Source organism: Cervus elaphus, chromosome 8, assembly GCF_910594005.1.
Source record: "Cervus elaphus chromosome 8, mCerEla1.1, whole genome shotgun sequence".
Lineage (NCBI taxonomy): Eukaryota > Metazoa > Chordata > Mammalia > Artiodactyla > Cervidae > Cervus > Cervus elaphus.
The window spans coordinates 25313628-25332552 of NC_057822.1; the positions used below are offsets into that span (position 1 = coordinate 25313628).

The 18925-nt window shown below is 42.2% G+C and overlaps 1 protein-coding gene across 2 annotated transcripts in view; it reads left to right on the forward strand.

Annotated features, from left to right (window-relative positions):
* The first annotated feature begins 14828 nt into the window (after positions 1-14828).
* Positions 14829-18925, forward strand: part of EPHA4 (EPH receptor A4) — a 154758-nt gene continuing 150661 nt past the window's right edge. The window contains exons 1-2 of one of the 2 annotated variants that reach the window (XM_043909896.1): positions 14829-15183; positions 18199-18266. In XM_043909896.1, coding sequence (XP_043765831.1) covers positions 15093-15183; positions 18199-18266 — 159 coding nt within the window. In that variant the 5' untranslated portion in view covers positions 14829-15092. The remainder of the gene's footprint in view (positions 15184-18198; positions 18267-18925) is intronic. The other variant, XM_043909895.1, reaches the window with a different exon arrangement.

Genomic DNA, 18925 nt, shown 5'->3' on the forward strand with positions numbered 1-18925 from the left:
AATGCAGATCTAAGTGGGTTGTTTTATTTATGAAGACCCTTAACTGTGAAGAGTTATGAATTCATAAGCTTGCATTCATCAACACAATAAAGGTTAACATTAAAACAAAAGTTAAATATACAGAGCGTTACATATATTTCTTTAATAGGTTTGAATTTTTAAACATGTAATTTTGGAAAATAGAGCTTTTTTATATAAAATGCAAAACAGGTTTTAACGATTCTCCTTATGGAATTTTTATAGAAATTAGGATTTACAAACAAAAACATCAAGTTGCATATGACCCATTCAATGTTTGCTTTGTTTATGAATAGTAGATAATTACTTTGAAGTGATTGAATATGAAGCTTTAGTCTTCCTCAAGGAAGAAGTGTGAAAATTGGTACCACTAGGATTATATTATTTTAGCACTGAAAGGAACCAATGAGAAAAAAACTGAGGCATCAAGAGATGTGATTACTTGTCCACTATCCAAAAATCCAGAGTCTAAGATTCTTGCTTTTCTTAATATGGCATTTCTTTCACTGATATTTTTGTAGTACCCGGAGTTAAATTGTTTGAATTTTGTGCTCTGCTTTGTTAAATTATAAACAGAATCTACATTCCATTAGTTAAGATTTTGTTATCTGTATTTGGGAGAGAGAAATTTTGAATTATATCTTCACTTCCATGTAAATTTCAGATATAGGAAAGAAGTCTTGACTCACACTTTGTGATAGCCAAAGGCAAAGAAGCAATTTGTATGTGTGTGTGCGCACGCCTGTGTGCATAAGGTATTCTTATGTGCGTGCATAAGGTATTCTGCTTATGACTGAATACAGAGCATCTCGCTGGATTCCTATAATAATTCTGAAGTGGGCAATGTTATTAGTTCCATTTTACAGATGAAGAAACTGAGGCTTTCACTGGACTATCCATTTCCCTCCTAGAATGTGATTAATGTAGAGTTACTGTGTATGACTTGAAGAACAGAAAACATGAGAGCTGAGATGAAGTTGAATATTGATGGACAGTTAGAGTCTTTTTACTAAATGACTCTCTCCTGCTTCAGCCATTGATGCGTAATTTGAATTTGGGTCTCAGTAAAGTTACAAACCACATCATGAGCAGTCAAGGTTACTCTGAAATGGTCAAACATTTCAATGTCAAATCTTTCTATGAGTCCATTATGCCGCATCCATGAAGAAATAGATTTTTATACAATGCTTGATTCTGACAGTATTTTTCAAAGGTCAGACAACCTTAAATTTTCTTTGATTCCTGACAAAAACTGAGAACAGGGAAAACGTGTAAAAGCATTAGTTTCCCTGAACCTCATTTTAATCACAAATTTAAATATTTTAAACCGTCCAACTTTTAAGTACACTTGCTAACTAATAGCTAAGCTATTTGTGTTTGCTTTGGGTTTTATTCCTTTCTATGTTGGGGGCAGTCAAATAATCATCTAAAAGGAGAAGTTAGTTTTGGTAGCATTTGGGGACAGGCTTCAAGCTCCTGAAATTAAAAGTAGACTACAGAGACAATGGGGAATGTGATTAGATGCTCTGTTTACAGAAGTGTGCACATTTGTCCAATTTGGTCTAAGACCATTCATTTTGGTTTGGCAGGAAGCAAGTAATTGTGTAAAAAAAAATTGCATTTATTCCCCAAATGGTTATAATTAATGAGACCCATAAGGAAAGCCAATGTAAATACTATGTTGTCACATAAAGAAGTAAACCTCCAAAATTTGGGGAAATTTTTTTGCCATTAGCTAGTTGCATTTTATAGCATAGGTGAATTATAACCTGATTCACTGATGAATACATATATATAGGAAAACACCACTCCATGCACAATATGACTGCCTACTGAAATTCATTTTTATGGTTATTATTTCCCAAATTAAATACCTTGAACATAAATGGAAAATGTATGTTTTCCATGATGAAGAAAGAATTAAGGAGAAATTCAACAATATGAACTTGAAAGAGAAAATCAATAACTTATTTTGAAGTTTCAAGAGGCAATTTTATACAGATGTCAGTTTTTAGGGAGTTTATTTTTTTCTTCAACAATCAACTATCCTTCCCTCTCTTTATATAAATTGCTTTCATTCTGAGTTAGAAGGCAAGATGGTATTACTTGAAAGCATATTCTTTAGAGATAATGAACCTAGTGGCTTGCCAAGAGTATTTCTGGGTTTCTGTGAGTTTGTGCCTATGTGTGTGTATATGTGTGTGTGATATTTGTACAGATAATCTCCAAGTACACTTTGTATTAAAATACACCAAACCAACCCAAATTGAATTCTAAAGACCAATATTATTCTTGGTATTATCTTACTAAGAAGACAATTTACTAAAAGCCTATTTCTATCCACAAGCAAGTTTAATTTGTTGGGAGTTTCCAAGAGTGTTAAAATATTAATTTCAAGTACTACTTCATTTGTTCTCACCAATTAAATCAGTTTGAAAATTAATCAACTGTCAAAAAAGTTCAACTCTAAGTGATATTAGATTTAAATTATGCATGTGTATTTCATCAGAACATGAAGAGCAAAACATATTACAGAATTATAAATAGGTAAATTATCTTTGAATGAGGATCTGTATAAACTGAGAATAATCAATAATATGGCTTTAATTCAAAAGTTAAAAACTTTCCTATCTTTGCAACTCTTAGTTACATGTATGCATATTTTATCAGAAATCTTTACATTTAGATTAGTTTTATTTTTTCTTATACTGAGTACCAAAAGAAGCACTGTTTTTGAAGATTAACTGTGTTCAGAAAAAAGAATCACAAGATTATTTTCTTGGTAATTATTAGCTTTGCACTCAACAGGTTTAAGGCATTGGTGAATCAAACATTTGCTCAAACATTCCCCATGGATTTGCCAACCATCTGTGTTAACATCCCAAATAAGCTCCAGGGTTATAAAATTATTTGCTCAGGTTTATTGGTTACACTTTTGCCCCTGAAAAACTACTGCTTGCCTTTTGCCTGGTAGACCAGAAACCCAATTGTTACAAGTGATTGTATTCCAGGAACCACAACAAAATAGATAATTTATACATGATGATAAGCCATAATATTCAAATTTATACCTTTCATGCTTTTTACTTTTACATCTTCTTATCTCCCAGAAAACAAAATCTAAAAATAGACACATAGAAAAGTAAAACTTGAGTATAACTAATGCAAAAGTAAAATATAATAAATTACCATGTATTTTATATTTATATTTAATACTATAATGTATTAAGTATTTAAAATGTTAAATATTTCTTAATTGAGACAGACAAATATACTTCATTTCCTGTGATAAGGTGAAAATTAATCTGCTTATTTTTAGAGACTATCAGGGCTCCTAGCAATGTTATTGTAAACTTGAAGCATTTTGTTTAAAGATCCTGAAACTTTAGTTGATCAGGAAATATGATGTTAAATTTTAGAGACTCTTATAATCAGAATGCAGATGGCCCCAAATAGAAGCAAAGTAATTAAAGTAAGACATCTTAACCCAGAGATTCTTTTTAGACATTGGAATTTTAATTTGTGTTAATGACCTATCTGACTTTTCAGAGAAGTAGTCTAATGTATAAACAGAAACATCTCAATGGCGGGACTTCATCTTGTAGAATGCGACCTCCTTCCAACATTAAGAGGTTACATTACACAAGATACAGTCCGTTCAAAGTCACAAGCATAAGATTCCTTCAGCTACTTTCCAGTTAGCAAAAACAAGTGTTCCCAAGTAATTTTATGAAGAGATATCAGTACTTACAGGTCAGCTAAGACTCAGTCAATCCAAGAAAAGAAAAGCTAGACCCTCTGATCATTCATACTAAGAGAGAAACTATTGCACCAACCCCCGATAAAATTCAGCAAAGGAGCTTTATTCTTTGCATCAACAAGCCTTGGAATGCTTGCCTTCCCAAAGTGTTTGACATCACATTGGATGCTGGGCTACAGATGTGGGAGTTTGGTGTATGTATGTGCTTGCATTTTGGCCTGTGTTTGAGGAAGCAGTTTCTGTCGAACTGTGGACCAAGCCCTCCCTCTGGTAGTCTCTCATCACTAACTTTAAAAGAAGAATTAGTTACGTCCCTCCCCCCAACCACCACCACCCTATTCTATCTAAAAGTAGTTCTGGGTCTCAGGAGGCCTTAACACACAAAGCTTCCATCCAAGGCTGTCACTTGACTGACAGCAAAAAGGTTGCCAGGAGATGGACAGCTGTGCGTAGGTGGACATGGAAAAAACAGAAGAGCTGAGCAGATTCAATCAGAATACAGCCAGAGGAAGGTTCTAAATCACAAGACCCTTCCAGGCTTAGCAGCCATGAGAAGCTTTCAAGCCAACTAGTTTTATTTTTAATCAAAGTCAGGTTTTAAAACGAGTAGCCAAGTTTATAAATAGATGGATATCTATAACATAAAAATACATATTATAAGGTGGCACAAGAACTGTTTTGCTAAAGAAAACTATAAATGGCAAGACCCAAAGCATCTTGAATCTCCTCATTGCCTTAGTTGTTCAATCTGTGCAGTTATTTCTGCATTGTAAATTTAGTTCTCAGAGTCACTTAACCGGGGTGACCTGCTAAGCAGTATAGATACAACTAGGCATTTATCAAAGTATTTTAAAAGATAACAATCTGGTTGAAAACTATAAAATTTCAGATGAGAATATAATGAGACACATGGAGGAAATGGGGCCCAACTTTACTAAGCTGTAATCAACTGACCATTTTATGTAAGGGACTTGAATAATTTCCTGCCAGTGATCAATTACCTAGGTGCCTAATGTATATAAATAGGTAGGTTAAAGCTGCTGCAGTGGGACCTCACTCTCAAAGTTAATGCCTATTAGAACACCTCTCATAAGCATCTGTGCATGTTTTGGTTCAAATTTGTTTTAATTCAGAGCTATAAGAGATAAAGACTTAAAAGTCAGGTCATATATTTTAACTCACATGTTAATCCTGAATGTCAGAGTGGAGCATCAATCTCAGGAGATAAATCCTATACTATTTATCAAGTACAAATATTCTATATAGAAGAAAAATGTATCCCACACTGGGACGACTTGGTCTCCAATCCAGCTAGAGATGCTAAAGGATGTTCTTCCTAAATGGATACATATATATGTATGGCTGAGTCCCTTCACAGTTCACCTGAAGCTACTATGACATTGTTAATCTGCGGCTATACCTCAACACAAAATAAGAAGTTTAAAGTCTAAAAGGAACAAATTTAAACAAGAAATGGCATGGGACTACGATTCTCTGTGTGGTAATGCCTAATTTTTAACCTTTTACTGATTGTGCCACTGAAAGAAAACCTGGGATATGCACGCATAGAATTGAATAAGAAGAAAAACAAATGGTCCAATTGATATACTTTAAACGTCAGTTTGAGTCAAATGATCCGTTAACAACTGAATTTCTTTTCACCTTCCTACTTCAAATAACTCACTGTTGGCCTGAATTTCAGCCAGTTTATTTGTGCAGGTATAGGCATGATCTAAGAAAAAGTGATTCCACATATAATTAAGTGGATGAGGGCTGCTTAATGTATTTTAAAGTTGTATACGATGAGGTTTGTGCATAGACTCCTGAATTAGCATTTATTTCATATGAACTTTTCATTGTTTTTAAACATTCTATGTCCAAATAATGCCAGTTCTAACTAAATCATGTTTATGAACCTCACTTTTGTATTATGTTTTGTAAATATTTTGTTTGTTTACATAGGGAATTTGGTGGTGATGGTGATGGTGGTAGTTTAGTTGCTAAGTTGTGTCCAACTCTTTGCGACCCCATGGATGGTAGCCTCCCAGGCACCTCTGTCCTTGGGATTTTCCAGGCAGGAATCCTGGAGTAAGTTGCCATTTCCTTCTCCAGGGAATCTTCCTGACTCAGGGATTAAACGCATGTCCCTTGTGTCTCCTGAAATGGCAGGAGAATTTTTTTTTTTTTTTTACTGCTGAGCCACCTGGGAAGCCCAAAATAGGGAGTTTACTAGCATTCAATTGATTTTAATAAGGTTTTAGTGATTTACATTGGACCTCAAGTAATTCAGGGGGAAAAAAGGCACATACTGTTTCTTGGAGTTTTTACTGAGTTTCCCCTTTAGTCCTTTTGAATAAATAGACAAGAGGCATAATTTTTAGGGAAAAGGTTTTCCATATTCATTAAATAAATGATTAGGTTGAACAGATAAAATATAAACATAATTTCAGAAGTAACATTTCCTCTATAAATATGCTTATAAAGTTCCATTAATTAAATAAATATTTAAAGAATTTATATTTTAGTGTTGACTGAAAGAAAAAACCACACACACACACCACCTAAAAGTTGAGAATCCTGTTTTATTTGGGGGCATTACTGAGAACTATAGACTGGGAAAGCGACCTTCTCAGAAAGCTCTGAGGAAATGTTCCAAAGAAGTAAGGGAAAAGCCAGTATATAGGAGTTTTTGTTGAAACAAATGAAAAAGCAAAAAACCAAAACATTTTGTCCAACATCAAAAGATTACTGCTGATCACAAAACCCAGACATCTTGAGTTAATCATTTTAGTGTTTTTCTATGTATGGAAAGATGCAAGATCCTGGGCATGTTGAAATTATTCCTTTGATATGCATCTGAACTACCTAGGACCAGTCTCCTGCTTTTTTCTATCCTAAACCCCCCACAGGCTGTGCCCTTGGAGGCAGCTTTGTGGCTGATGACTCAATGGCCAATGACGTTCATTTTTTACTGAATTGGCAGGCAACAGTGTTTTGTTCACAGTAGATATCTGACATTTTAGACATCTTTAGAATATTCAGAGATCTTTTGAAATTACAAAATAAATATTTGGAGTACCAGCATTATACGAATGCTTTAGATGATGATGGAGGAAAAGAGAGTTAGGTTTCCAAACTTGCATTCTCATTATACAGTAAATCACAAATTATGTTTATGATCCTACTATTTTTCTTACTTACAGCATTTCACTGCAATTACACAGTTTTTCAGAAATAAAAATTTTTTTAAAAAAAGGGAGGATTGGTTGTTGCTGTACTTCCAAAAAATTGGTTCTTTAACAAGAAAATTACTTCTCTTTTAAAATAGCTAAAAAAAGTTCCAGTTTATGCTAACTTCATATTTTTTAAAATTTATTTTTAATTGGAGGATAGTCCTATATATACTGGGGCTTCCCTGGCGGCTCAGCCAGTAAAGATTCTGCCTGCAATGTGGGACACCCCATATATTATTATTAGTTTTCAATCATGAAACACTTTTAATTCCAAAGGCTCTTTTAATAATCACAAATCAACATGGTTATTAAACATTACAATATTTAATAGCTAAAATATTTAGTGATTGTAACTTGCAGCTTTACATTGGCATTTTGAGTAAAAATGAGTGAACACCATTTCCAAGGTATTTTATCAAAGGGGTCCAAGTAGAAAGCATTTTACATTTCTTCCAGGGCATGGCTTTGATGCCTGAAAAATAAAATAGTTTTGATGTTTGACTCCTGTTCCCAGTGCAGCCAAAAACGATGCAAATGATCTGCTCTGCATTCTTCTGAAGAGAGGTGAATTGTGTCTGAAAAATGTTTTGTTCTTGGCCTCTAGAGTCGCTGTGGAACTGAACTGGGTGTCTTCCCCTCTCTCCACCTCGCTCTCTGCAGCTCCAAGGAGAATAAAAGTTCCCTGATGGTTTCTATTGGGTTCCAACTGAGTCTTCCCATTCCCATGTGTGGGTGCCATGCCTGCTCTGGGCTGAAAAGACAACTGTAGATCAACATGTGATCTTTGACACTTGAGAGGTGTTCGTTAGAGTTGAACACAAATTCAGATACAGCATCAGATAGAGTTTCAGAAAAGTCTTAACCCTTGAATGCAGAGTTCCAAAGAAGAGCAAGGAGAGCTAAGAATGCCTTCTCAGCCATCAGTGCAAAGAAATAGAGGAAAACAATAGAATGGGAAAGACTAGAGATCTCTTCAAGAAAATTAGAGATACCAAGGGAACATTTCATGCAAAGATGGGCTCAATAAAGGACAGAAATGGTATGGACCTAATAGAAGCAAAAGATATTAAGAAAAGGTGGCAAGAATACACAGAAGAACTGTACAAAGATATTAAGAAAAGGTGGCAAGAATACACAGAAGAACTGTACAGAAAAGATCTTCATGACCCAGATAGTCATGATGGTGTGATCACGCACCTAGAGCCAGACATCCTGGAATGTGAAGTCAAGTGGGCCTTAGAAAGCATCACTACGAACAAAGCTAGTGGAGGTGACAGAATTCCAGTTGAGCTATTTCAAATCCTGAAAGATGCTGCTGTGAAAGTGCTGCACTCAATATGCCAGCTAATTTGGAAAACTCAACAGTGGCCACAGGACTGGAAAAGGTCAGTTTTCATTCCAATTCCAAAGAAAAGCAATGCCAAAGAATGCTCAAACTACTGCACAATTGCACTCATCTCACACGCTAGTAAAGTAATGCTCAAAATTCTCCAAGCCAGGCTTCAGCAATACATGAACTATGAACTTCCAGATGTTCAAGCTGGTTTTAGAAAAGGCAGAGGAACCAGAGATCAAATTGCCAACATCCAAAGGATCATCGAAAAAGCAAGAGAGTTCCAGAAAAACATCTATTTCTGCTTTATTGACTATGCCAAAGCCTTTGACTGTGTGGATCACAATAAACTGTGGAAAATTCTGAAAGAGATAGGAATACCAGACCTCCTGACTAGACTCTTGAGAAACCTGTATGCAAGTCAGGAAGCAACATTTAGAACTGGGCATGGAACAGTAGACTGGTTCCAAATAGGAAAAGGAGTACATCAAGGCTGTATATTGTCATCTTGCTTATTTAACTTATATGCAGAGTACATCATGAGAAATGCTGGGCTGGATGAAGCACAAGCTGGAATCAAGATTGCCGGGAGAAATATCAATAACCTCAGATATGTAGATGACACCACCCTTATGGCAGAAAGTGAAGAACTAAAGAGCCTCTTGATGAAAGTGAAAGAGGAGAGTGAAAAAGTTGGCTTAAAGCTCAAAATTCAGAAAACTAAGATCATGGCATCTGGTCCCATCACTTCATGGCAAATAGATGGGGAAACAGGGGAAACAGTGATAGACTTTATTTTTCTGGGCTCCAAAATCACTGCAGATGGTGATTGCAGCCATGAAATTAAGACCGTTACTCCTTGGAAGGAAAATTATGACCAACCTAGAGAGCATATTAAAAAGCAGAGACATTACTTTGTCAACAAAGGTCCGTCTAGTCTAGGCTATGGTTTTTCCAGTGGTCATGTATGGATGTGAGAGCTGGACTACAAAGAAAGCTGAGCATCGAAGAATTGATGCTTTTGAACTGTGTTGTTGGAGAAGACTCTTAACTTTTTATTTTGTATTGGTGTACAGCCATTTAATAATGTTGAGATAGTTTCAGGTGGACAGCAAAGGGACTCAGCTATACATCCACCTGTATCCATTCTCTCCCAAACCTCCCTCGCACCCAGGTTACCGCATAACATTGGGTGGAGCTCACTGTACTACACCGCAGAACCTTGTTGGTTTCCCATTTTAAATACAGCAGTGTGTACATGTCAATGTCAAACTCCCTGTCACTTCTCCCTATCGTTCCCCTGGCAACCATAAGTTCTTCTCCAAATCTGTGAGTCTGTTTCTGTCTTGTAAATAAGTTCATTTGTATCATTTCTCTTTAGATTCTGCACATAAAGGGTGTCATATGGTATTTCTCCTTCTCTCTCTGACTTACTTCAGTCAGTATGACAATTTCTAGGTCCATTTATGTTGCTGCAAGTGGCATTATTTCATTCTTTTAATGGCTGAGTAATATTCCCCCTTCGTATCTTTCTTGTCTTTTTCTGCCTCAGTCATTCTGAAGGTCTTTTCCTGTGTCTTGGTATCTCACCCTTCTGAACAGGCAAGACCTCAGCTCTGTGGCTCACTATCCCCCTAGGGTGTCAAGGGCTAACAAGTGTCCTGCTTCTTATTTGCATAAGAAATAGTATCAAAGCCTTGACATCTAAAGATGAAACCTCCAACAAAGTTTCCTGGAAGCTTTAGGAAGCCCATCAACTGGTGTTTCAGGTCACTATATTTCAGGTGATAGTGAGGTTGGGAGCATTTTTTCTGACATAAGTGGATATTTCATTAGAGCTTAGGTTATTTAATATCAGCAACTTCTTGACTTGGTGGTAGCATTTTTGATTCCTTACACCACCTTGTTTCATTTAATTATTTTTGAAATATTACCTCTGAAGACAGCTACAATCCCTAGATCCAAATCCTGTTGAATCATGTAGGGATATAAAAGTTAAGGGGCTTCCCTGGTAGCTCAGCTAGTAAAGAATCTAACTGTAATGCAGGAGACCCCACTTTGATTCCTGGGTTGGGAAGATCCTCTGGAGAAGGGATAAGCTACCCACTCCAGTATTCATGGGCTTTGCTGGTGGCTCAGACAGTAAAGAATCTGTCCCACAATGTGGAAGACCTGGGTTCGATCCCTGAGTTGGGAAGGTCCCCTGGAGGAGGGTATGGCAACCCACTCCAGTATTCTGGAGAATCCCCAGGGACAGAGGAGCCTTGCAGGTTACAGTCCATGGGGTTTCAAAGAGTTGGACACAACTGAGTGACTAAGCATAGCAGTTAAGTGTGAGCTGTAATAAATCAACAGTGAAAGAAAAGGAAACACTTAGAATTTATTTCCATACCTACTCCAGGAGTTGGTGAAATAAAGCCTCCTCCCCTCATGGAGAGCAAAAGGTAAATCACAGAGCTTGATTTCCTCGTGGAAGAGAAGGTTCAAGCGGAACAAATGATTGCTCATTTAATAAATAGTGATCTTTACTAGTGAGATATTATTTGAAAGTAATAATAGCTACTGACCACAAACTGAATACCATACAATCTGCTCTACAAAATTTTTTCAATTTTTAGAAGCATCACGTAACTATCTCCAGTTCACAGACAAGAAAACCGTATCTCAGAGAAGTTAAAGTAACTTACCCAGAGACATACAGCTAGCAAAAGAGCTGTTAGAATGGCAAAGTAAGGATTTCAGTCTTGAAAATCCTGGTTCTGGCAATGACAGGAAGTCACTGGAGCCCTGTTGGAGGCTCCATTTTATAGTAAAGCGACTGAAGTCCAGGGAAGTCCAGCTACACTAGCTAGATACTCTGGCAGAGCATCTAGTAAAAGGCAGAGTAGATTTCTATTCTCATTCTGACCTTTTCTCTAGCCTTCCACTCACTTTCTTTCTTGTTGCTCATTTGTCCAAAGGTCTGGTTACTTTGGTAAAACTGGCCCTCCACTTAAAGATAGAAATTCTAAGAGACCTGGTGTTATTTTAAAATGTCTTTACACATTAAAGATACTTTTGAAATTCAACCTTCATTCAAATAAGCATTTAAAACGTACTTTGTAGCTCAAATTTTTATGGTAGGCAATGAAAAAAAAAAGGAAAAATTTTATCAAAAATTCAAATTATTGAATTATTATTTTCATTAAGCTTATAAGACTATATATTTTGACATTTCTTATTGGATTCAAAGTATTCTCAACTTCTTATAGCAGTTAGGAGGCTAGTTTTACTCAAGGCAAGCCAATTTATATTAAAAGCAGGTGATTTTAGGTGCTTTTCATGTAGTATTCTATTGTATGCATGTGACTCCACTGAGTGATTGATTTGTTATAAGTACTCTCAAGCGTCTGAAAACTCCAAGGTGTTTTCTAATAAAGTAGGGGGTTTGCATGGAAGGTGGATGGACCAATACCATTTAGTCCATGATGGACTAAGACCACTATCATTTTTTGTTGTTGTTGTTGCCCTGTTTTTTTTAAGGAGGAATCATGTCTATTAGATTAGGACAATTTTCCTTTGGGTTGTCACAATGGATGGAGGAATTTGGAAGATCTCCTGGAGAAGGGAATGGCTACCCACTTCAGTATTCTTGTCTGGAGAATTCCATGGACAGAGGAGCCTGGTGGGCTACTGTAGTCCGTGGGGTCGCAAAGAGTCAGACACAACTGACTAACATTTCTTTTTCCTTTATTTAAAAAAAAAATTCTACTACAATTTTTTAATAGAAAGCCCTGAATAAACACAAGCTTAGAAAGGATAGTGTAATGACTTCATGAGTCCCGTTATTCAGCACTTGAAAACACACCAAAATTTTCCAACACTGTTTTATCTATTTATTCCCTTATACTTTTTCTTTCTTTTCCATTTTTTTTAATTGGAATGTTTCTAGAGAAAGCCAAGCTATCGTATACTTTTATCCTAAATACTTCAGTATGCAACAGCTCATTTCTGATCTTCAGCCCAGAAGTATTTTAAAGAGAAAGTTATAGTTCAGTTTTTCTGAGTTAGCATTTCCTGTCTCTTGGGTTTCCAGATTATTGGGCTGCTTTGGGTCTTGAAAAGGGAAATGGGAAGAAAAAAGGGGACTGAAGTCACTGAATGTCCTCTAGCAAATGAAGCCTTGCTTTCAGGCAGCTGGAGCTAGAAAGATTTTAAAATTCAGTGTGCATATAGGGTAGGGGGGAAGGGTTGGTTTAAGTCTTAGAAATGTTACTGTTTTTAAGAAGGCAGGCAGTCAATTTCCCATTTCAACTACCCATACGTGCAAAAATCAAATCTTGCAGAGAGGCAACTAGCAACTATTGTTTCAAAAACGTTTTAAAAAGAATTCAGATTGCTCCTTTTATCTGCTGCATCTGTGTATAGAATGATAGGGATCAATATTCATCTCCTTTTCCTAGAAACTCAGGGCATGAAAGAACCTAGAAATGCATTCCTTGAAAGGACTTCGTATAGTTGTTAAATAATTTATACACACACACACACGTATATTCCAAGTGTGCATTTATTTGCCCCCTTTCACTTGTGTAAAATCAGTGGCTACAATGTCTGAAATCCACTTCCTCAGACTGTGACATTTCAGCAGGTCTTTCATGGAGAAATCAGAACGTCTGCAGCTCCACGAGCTGTCCCTCCAAGCCACCAAGCTCACACAGCGACTGCCCAGCGCCTCGCCCAGCAGCGCTCAAGTAAAAGTTGCCCATCTTATTATCCCGGGTCTAAATTTGCACGAGGGGAGGAGACCCGATGTGCTCCGGAAGCCGACGACCTGAAACCGTGGACGAGATCTCCGGTCTCCTGCACCTTGCCCTACACCCTCCCGCTTTATGTAGGATTTTTCAGGGATAGCAGCTATTCAGGTTACCCCTGGGATACTGACTACAAGTTTCTCCTTGAAACGCTTTCTGATTCCGTCTTCTGCCATCCAGCTGGCGAGAAGTGCGACAGGATTCCCGGGTCCTCTCCACGGCCTCCCGCCACAGCTCCACAAGTGTGGCCTGGGGGCTCGGGGCAGGGGAGGGTGGGTGAAAAGATAGCCCGCCGACAGACCTGCTCTCGGCGGGCTACGCTGTGCTGTCTTTGTCCGCTTGCCCTTCCGGGGGCGGGGGTTGGGGGTGCCGCGCATTTCCTTTCATGGCCGGCAGGTGGCGCGGTTGGTTCACGATCAGCCGCCACCAGAGACGGGAAAGGCGCTTCCACCTCCCGGCGGTCACCCTCCCGCTGGGACCCAGGCTCGGGAGGAAAACCCGGCCTCACCCCACGCGGAGTCAGAGGAGGGGCAATTTGGGAGGAAGGAAGAGGGGAGACGTGGTCAGGAATTGGGGCGTCTTCAAACGTCCGGAGAGTTGCGTCGGGGACCGGGCCCCAGGCCGCCTGCTGCGTTGCGGTCTCTGGGCAGCGCTCGGTTTGCTGAGCCCGCGGCCGGGGCATTGGGGGACAAACCTGGGCCCAGTGCTGCCGGCTCTCCTAGAAGGGCCACAGGGACATTCGAGCACTCCAGCAGGGGCGGTTGCGCGGATTTCTGCGGGTCCTGTCGCCCACACCGTCTTCCTGGCGGCGGCGGCGAGAGGTGTCCGGACCAGCGCAGGGGAAGCGACCCCGAACGCAGAGCCGCAGCCGCCGCTCTGAGCAGCGCCTGAGCTCGGGTGGGCGGCCCGTCTGCACTTCCACTGGTCCCCGCACTCTCTCATCAGCTCTTCGCTTCAACCCCCTGCGCCCCGGACTTGCTAGGCCCGGCTCCAGGGACTCCCCACCGGGAAGCACACAGTCGATTCCCGGCAGTAAAGGCCACCTCCGGGCGTCTTGCCGGGGCGGGGAGTCCTGTCCGGAGCCGGGGCGGGGGCTGGGGAGCCCCCACCGCTGAGTGCGGAGATGGTTCCCCAGGGGACTTCTCCGTTGCTACAAAGTCTTTCGTTCAGCCCCCGGAGACAGGGACAGAGCCCTCCTTGTGGCCGAGCGCTGCACTCGACGTTGGGGACTGATTAGGTCCAGCTTTCCAGTCAACTAGGAGCCTGGGAAAAAGAATAATCCAGTCCCAAAACTCTCCCCAAAGAGCATTTCTTATGGAGATGCGCCACAAAGACACGAAACGGGGCAAGGTAGCAGAGTGGCGGTGGTGTGTGCGCCGCGCACAGGAGTGCCTTGTGCAGTCCTAGTCGGGGCGCGCGGAACGCGAACACTTCAACCCTCAGAAAAGAGCAACGACAGAGATGCAGGTCAACTTGATACTTTTTTTTTAATGGCAACAAAAGCGTTTTCCTTCATCTCAGAAGCGTTTTCCTTCATCTGGGCACCGAGGAGGAACACGGGGTGCCCAACCTTTCTTCAGACTTGCCCCCCAACCAATTCAGAGTCTCTCAGCTTCTTCCGCCGCTCAGGGGCTGGAGCCCTGAGGGGTGGCCAGGGGACCCCGCTGCCTCCCTCCAGCGGGGGAGGGACGCGGCAAAACTCTCCCCCTCAATCGCGGGGAGACTGGACGCCCCGCCGAGCCCAGAGGGGGCGGGGCTCCGGGACGGGCTCTGCTCATCGGGGGCGGGGCCAGGCAGCGCCGTCTGCGCTACCATTGGCCGAGAGCCCCGGACTGGCGGGCGCACGTCACGGGCCGGGCCCACCCCCTTGGCAATGTCTTCAGCCTGCTGCACTCCTAAGTTAAGCATTTATTCCACTGGGATAGAAGCGGCAGGAGCAGCGTTGGCATCGGCGAACCATGGCTGGGATTTTTTATTTCGTCCTTTTTTCGTTTCTCTTTGGGATTTGCGACGCTGTCACCGGTTCCAGGGTGTATCCCGCGAATGAAGGTAAGAGCGGGGCGACCTTTCTGCGGTTTGGGGCAGAGAAGCGACGATCGGCGGTTGAATGGTCCCCGGGAGTGCGAGGCCGGAGGGTGCGGGGGGATCCCGGAGCGAGCGGTGCGCCCTGACTCCGGAGAAGGGAGCTGGAGCGAGGGGGAACAGCGAAGGGACTGCGGGGAGCGGCCGGGCAGCCTGCTGCGGGGCGGTGACCCGTGCGTGTGAAGGGGTTGCCCAAGTTTGTAGCGAAAGGACGAAGTTTATCGGCATCCACAGGCGAGGGCAGCCCGTGGATGCGCCCCGAGGGGACGCACAGGAGACAACGCCAAGATAAAAGAAAAAAAAATTAATAAAATGTGTGGATCTATTCCTTCTACCACTTCCCAACTCCGCTCAGGTCGAGGGGGAACGGAAGCCTGCAGCTCCTTGAGGGTATCGTGGTGTTCTCGGGTTCTTGCGAAAGCCTTGCGAGCTCTGGTTTCTGCAAAGTTTCCCAAGCCCTGCGCTTCCTGGGACCCCGCTCCCGAGCCTCCGCCGCACAGCGGTCGTGGCGCCGCTCGCCAGGCGCCGGTGACCTGATTTCTAGCACCGGGCGTTAAACACCTTTCTCCCAGTGGGGCCCCGCGCCATGGGGGTTGATTGTCGGCCTAGGGGGCCCCAAGCTACTTATGTCACCCCTAGACCTGGGGAACCCGCTGGCAAGTTGAATGTACTCGAGTTTTGGCTTTTGGCCTCCAAACTGTTAGTTTGGAGGGAACGCGAGGGACCGACTGGTTCCGTGCGGTGCTCAGTTTTCTGCGCGTCGGTTTGGACGTGCTGGGATGGCTGTGTGTGTGCCTGTGTCGTGGAGGTGGGGGTTGATCATTTAGTTTCCAATGATCTCAGAGAAAGGCGAGTTGCGTGCGCGTGTGTGTTTGCGCGCGGGCGCATATGCGTGGATGTGGGTGCGCGGGTGCCCGCGTGGACGCGGACAATTGTGTGCCTGTGCCCGAGTGCCCGATTGGGCGCGCGTGTGCTCTGGCGATGCTCGCACACGAGCCTGCGCGCATCCGTCTCGTCTACTCCTCCACCTCCCCACCCTCCTGCATCCGCCCATCAGTCCATCCGTCCATCCGTCAGTCTGTCTCTCCAGGATCCGTCCATCCATTCCCGTACGATCTATCGTTTTCCCTATTCCGAAGGAGGGAGCCAAAAACCAACTTAGCTTTAGCTGGGCAGCCGGTACCCAGAGCTCGCCAGACGGAGGCTCCCAGAGATTCACACACCTGCCGGCAGACACGGCTCGGCTTGGGAAGAAAGGGGCGCTCTCTCACCCTCCGGGTCACCTCCCTCCTTCAGAAGGACCGTCTCGGCCGCTCCTGCCCCCTTGGTCCCCAGAGTCATTCCTCTGAGCCGAATCCTGGATCCCGCGTTCTCCTGACTACTTCGCACTCTTGTTAGGACGTCCCTCAAGACCTTTCTGCACCAAACGCAGAGATTTTTTCCCCCCCTTGCTTTTTCTTTTGGAAGGAAAACTTGGGAACCCTAGACAAAAAAGGCGCTGATGGAGCTGTAGGCTGCTGTCGAAAGGAGGGGGGGGGGTCACCCCCTCGCCGACCCCTCCTCCCCCTTAAAAATTAATTCATTTTGTTGCTTTTTATTCCCATCACGTTTTCTTTTCTCCCTTTTACCCTCCCTTTCTACTCCCTCTCTTTTTTTGTAAATTGGGTCTTATTGTTCCCTTTGTGTCCCTAATCCACCTTACATAAATCCAAATGGATGTAGCGGGCTTTTCTCTAGGGACCGAGAGGGGAGAAAGGAGGGGGGCGCAGCTCCGGGCTGGAGCAACCCAGGGAAACTCTACATTTTAAAATAATTAAGAGACCCTAGGAATTCAGACTTCTCGGGAAAATCAGGAGAAAGAGGCTCGGTTTAACTACTTTGACGTCGGGGTGAAATGAATGGGGAGGTGGGCAGAATTCAGGAGCCGGGGGGCAAGACAGAGTTGGGGTGCGCTGGAGCAAGAATGAAGGGTTCGCATTCCCACCCCTCCCCCAGACCAAAGAGCGAGCTTCGCTGATCAAATTAATAACCCAGTGGTTTCTTTGAGATGGGCCTTTCGACCCCAGGCCTGCAGCTCTCGGTGGGAAAGAGAATGTGGAGAGTTCAGGAATTCATGGCGTCCTTTTGAATGCCCTCCGTGCCTAGGACTGTTTCAGCTTGGGCGGGGTGCGACGGCTGTGTACTCGACCTCCCAGTCGTCCTAAGCTTGGATGCATGCTCATAGGTGTAGCACAAGCACAGTAAATCTTTTCTGCAGCCCTCCTCCATATCTCAAATTTAAACCAGTGATTTCCTCCTGGCCAAAGGAGTAGTCTCCGATTGTCCTCAAAAAGACCTGGGAAAGTGAATACTTAAAGTGTATTTGCATCCTAAGTCCACACGTCTGCCATCCCTCCGTTCTGAAACTTTGATATTTGAAAAAACAGCGGATACCACATCCAGAGCCTATTTATTTGGTGGTGGAGGGAAAAAAAAAATGGTAAGAGAGAGAGCCTTTTCATGACCCTTTGAGTACTTTCTGAGAGAATTCACTTGTGGCTCTGTCACCATGATGATGAGTTATGCGGTCATCTGAAACTTGCAAAAACAAATAACTCTAGTAGATACCAGACAGAGATGAATGCAGATTTTGCTCTGGAGTGTAACTGCCTTACATAGATATATTTATTTTTTGAATTGTACTTGAGATTCTCTATTCATCCTTTTTAGAAAATGAATCAGCTGAGTCCCAGGATGGAATTTTAAATGCTAAGCAAGTTAAATAAATAAGAACCTGCAGATTTAAAGAGGGGAGAAGATCAAGTGAGTAATGATTATTTACATAAGTGAGACCGAGTTTAGGTTTTGATCAGAGCTGGATATGCACACCCTCGGCACATATGGAAACGCTCAGGCAAATGGTTTTTTGTAGTATTGGCTTTTTGCAATTGGAAATTAATCTATTTTTCTTTGGTTTTCTTTCTTTTTTTTTTTTTTTTGCAGTTACCTTATTGGATTCCAGATCTGTTCAGGGAGAACTTGGGTGGATAGCCAGCCCTCTGGAAGGAGGGGTAAGTTTTTCAAATTGCTCTCTGATCCACAGGGTGAAAAGGAGTGATTAGCAACTTTCCGAGAGTCCTAATGGCTTGATTCTTGTTGATTGTGGCCAGGGGGTCAGATTTCCACCATGGCCTATGAAGTGAATTACGCTTTGTTGGAGAAATCCTATACTCCCTTTGGATAGCTCTGTCATGGCAGAACTGGAATCCAAAAGGGCAGAAAGGGGTTTCAAAACTAGGAGACTGGTGGAGGCATCGCCTTAGATGCCCATTTAAACCTAAAACACCCACAAGAAATATGATCTGGGGACCAAATTAGAATTTATGCCTATTCCTGTGATAGCCATGAAATCCTGACAGGGTTAATTTCAGAGCAATTGTTCTGTTCCAGATGAGGAAAATGAATAAATAAAGATACCAGAGAGCAAACATTTCCAATTGTACCAGAAGCAGGTTTAGTTCTGTGTGTGAGCAGTGGGGGGCTCTGTAACTTGCTCTGAGGACCTTAAATCAGCTGCTGTTCACTTGCACGCTGAGAGAAAGCCTTATGAACCTGCATAGGTGTCACACCAGGGGCAACGTCTGTGCAGAAAGAACAAAAAAAGCCCCATGTTTGTGCATTGTTGGTACTAAATGTGACAGTTAAAGTATTTGGAATCTTGGATCTTTGG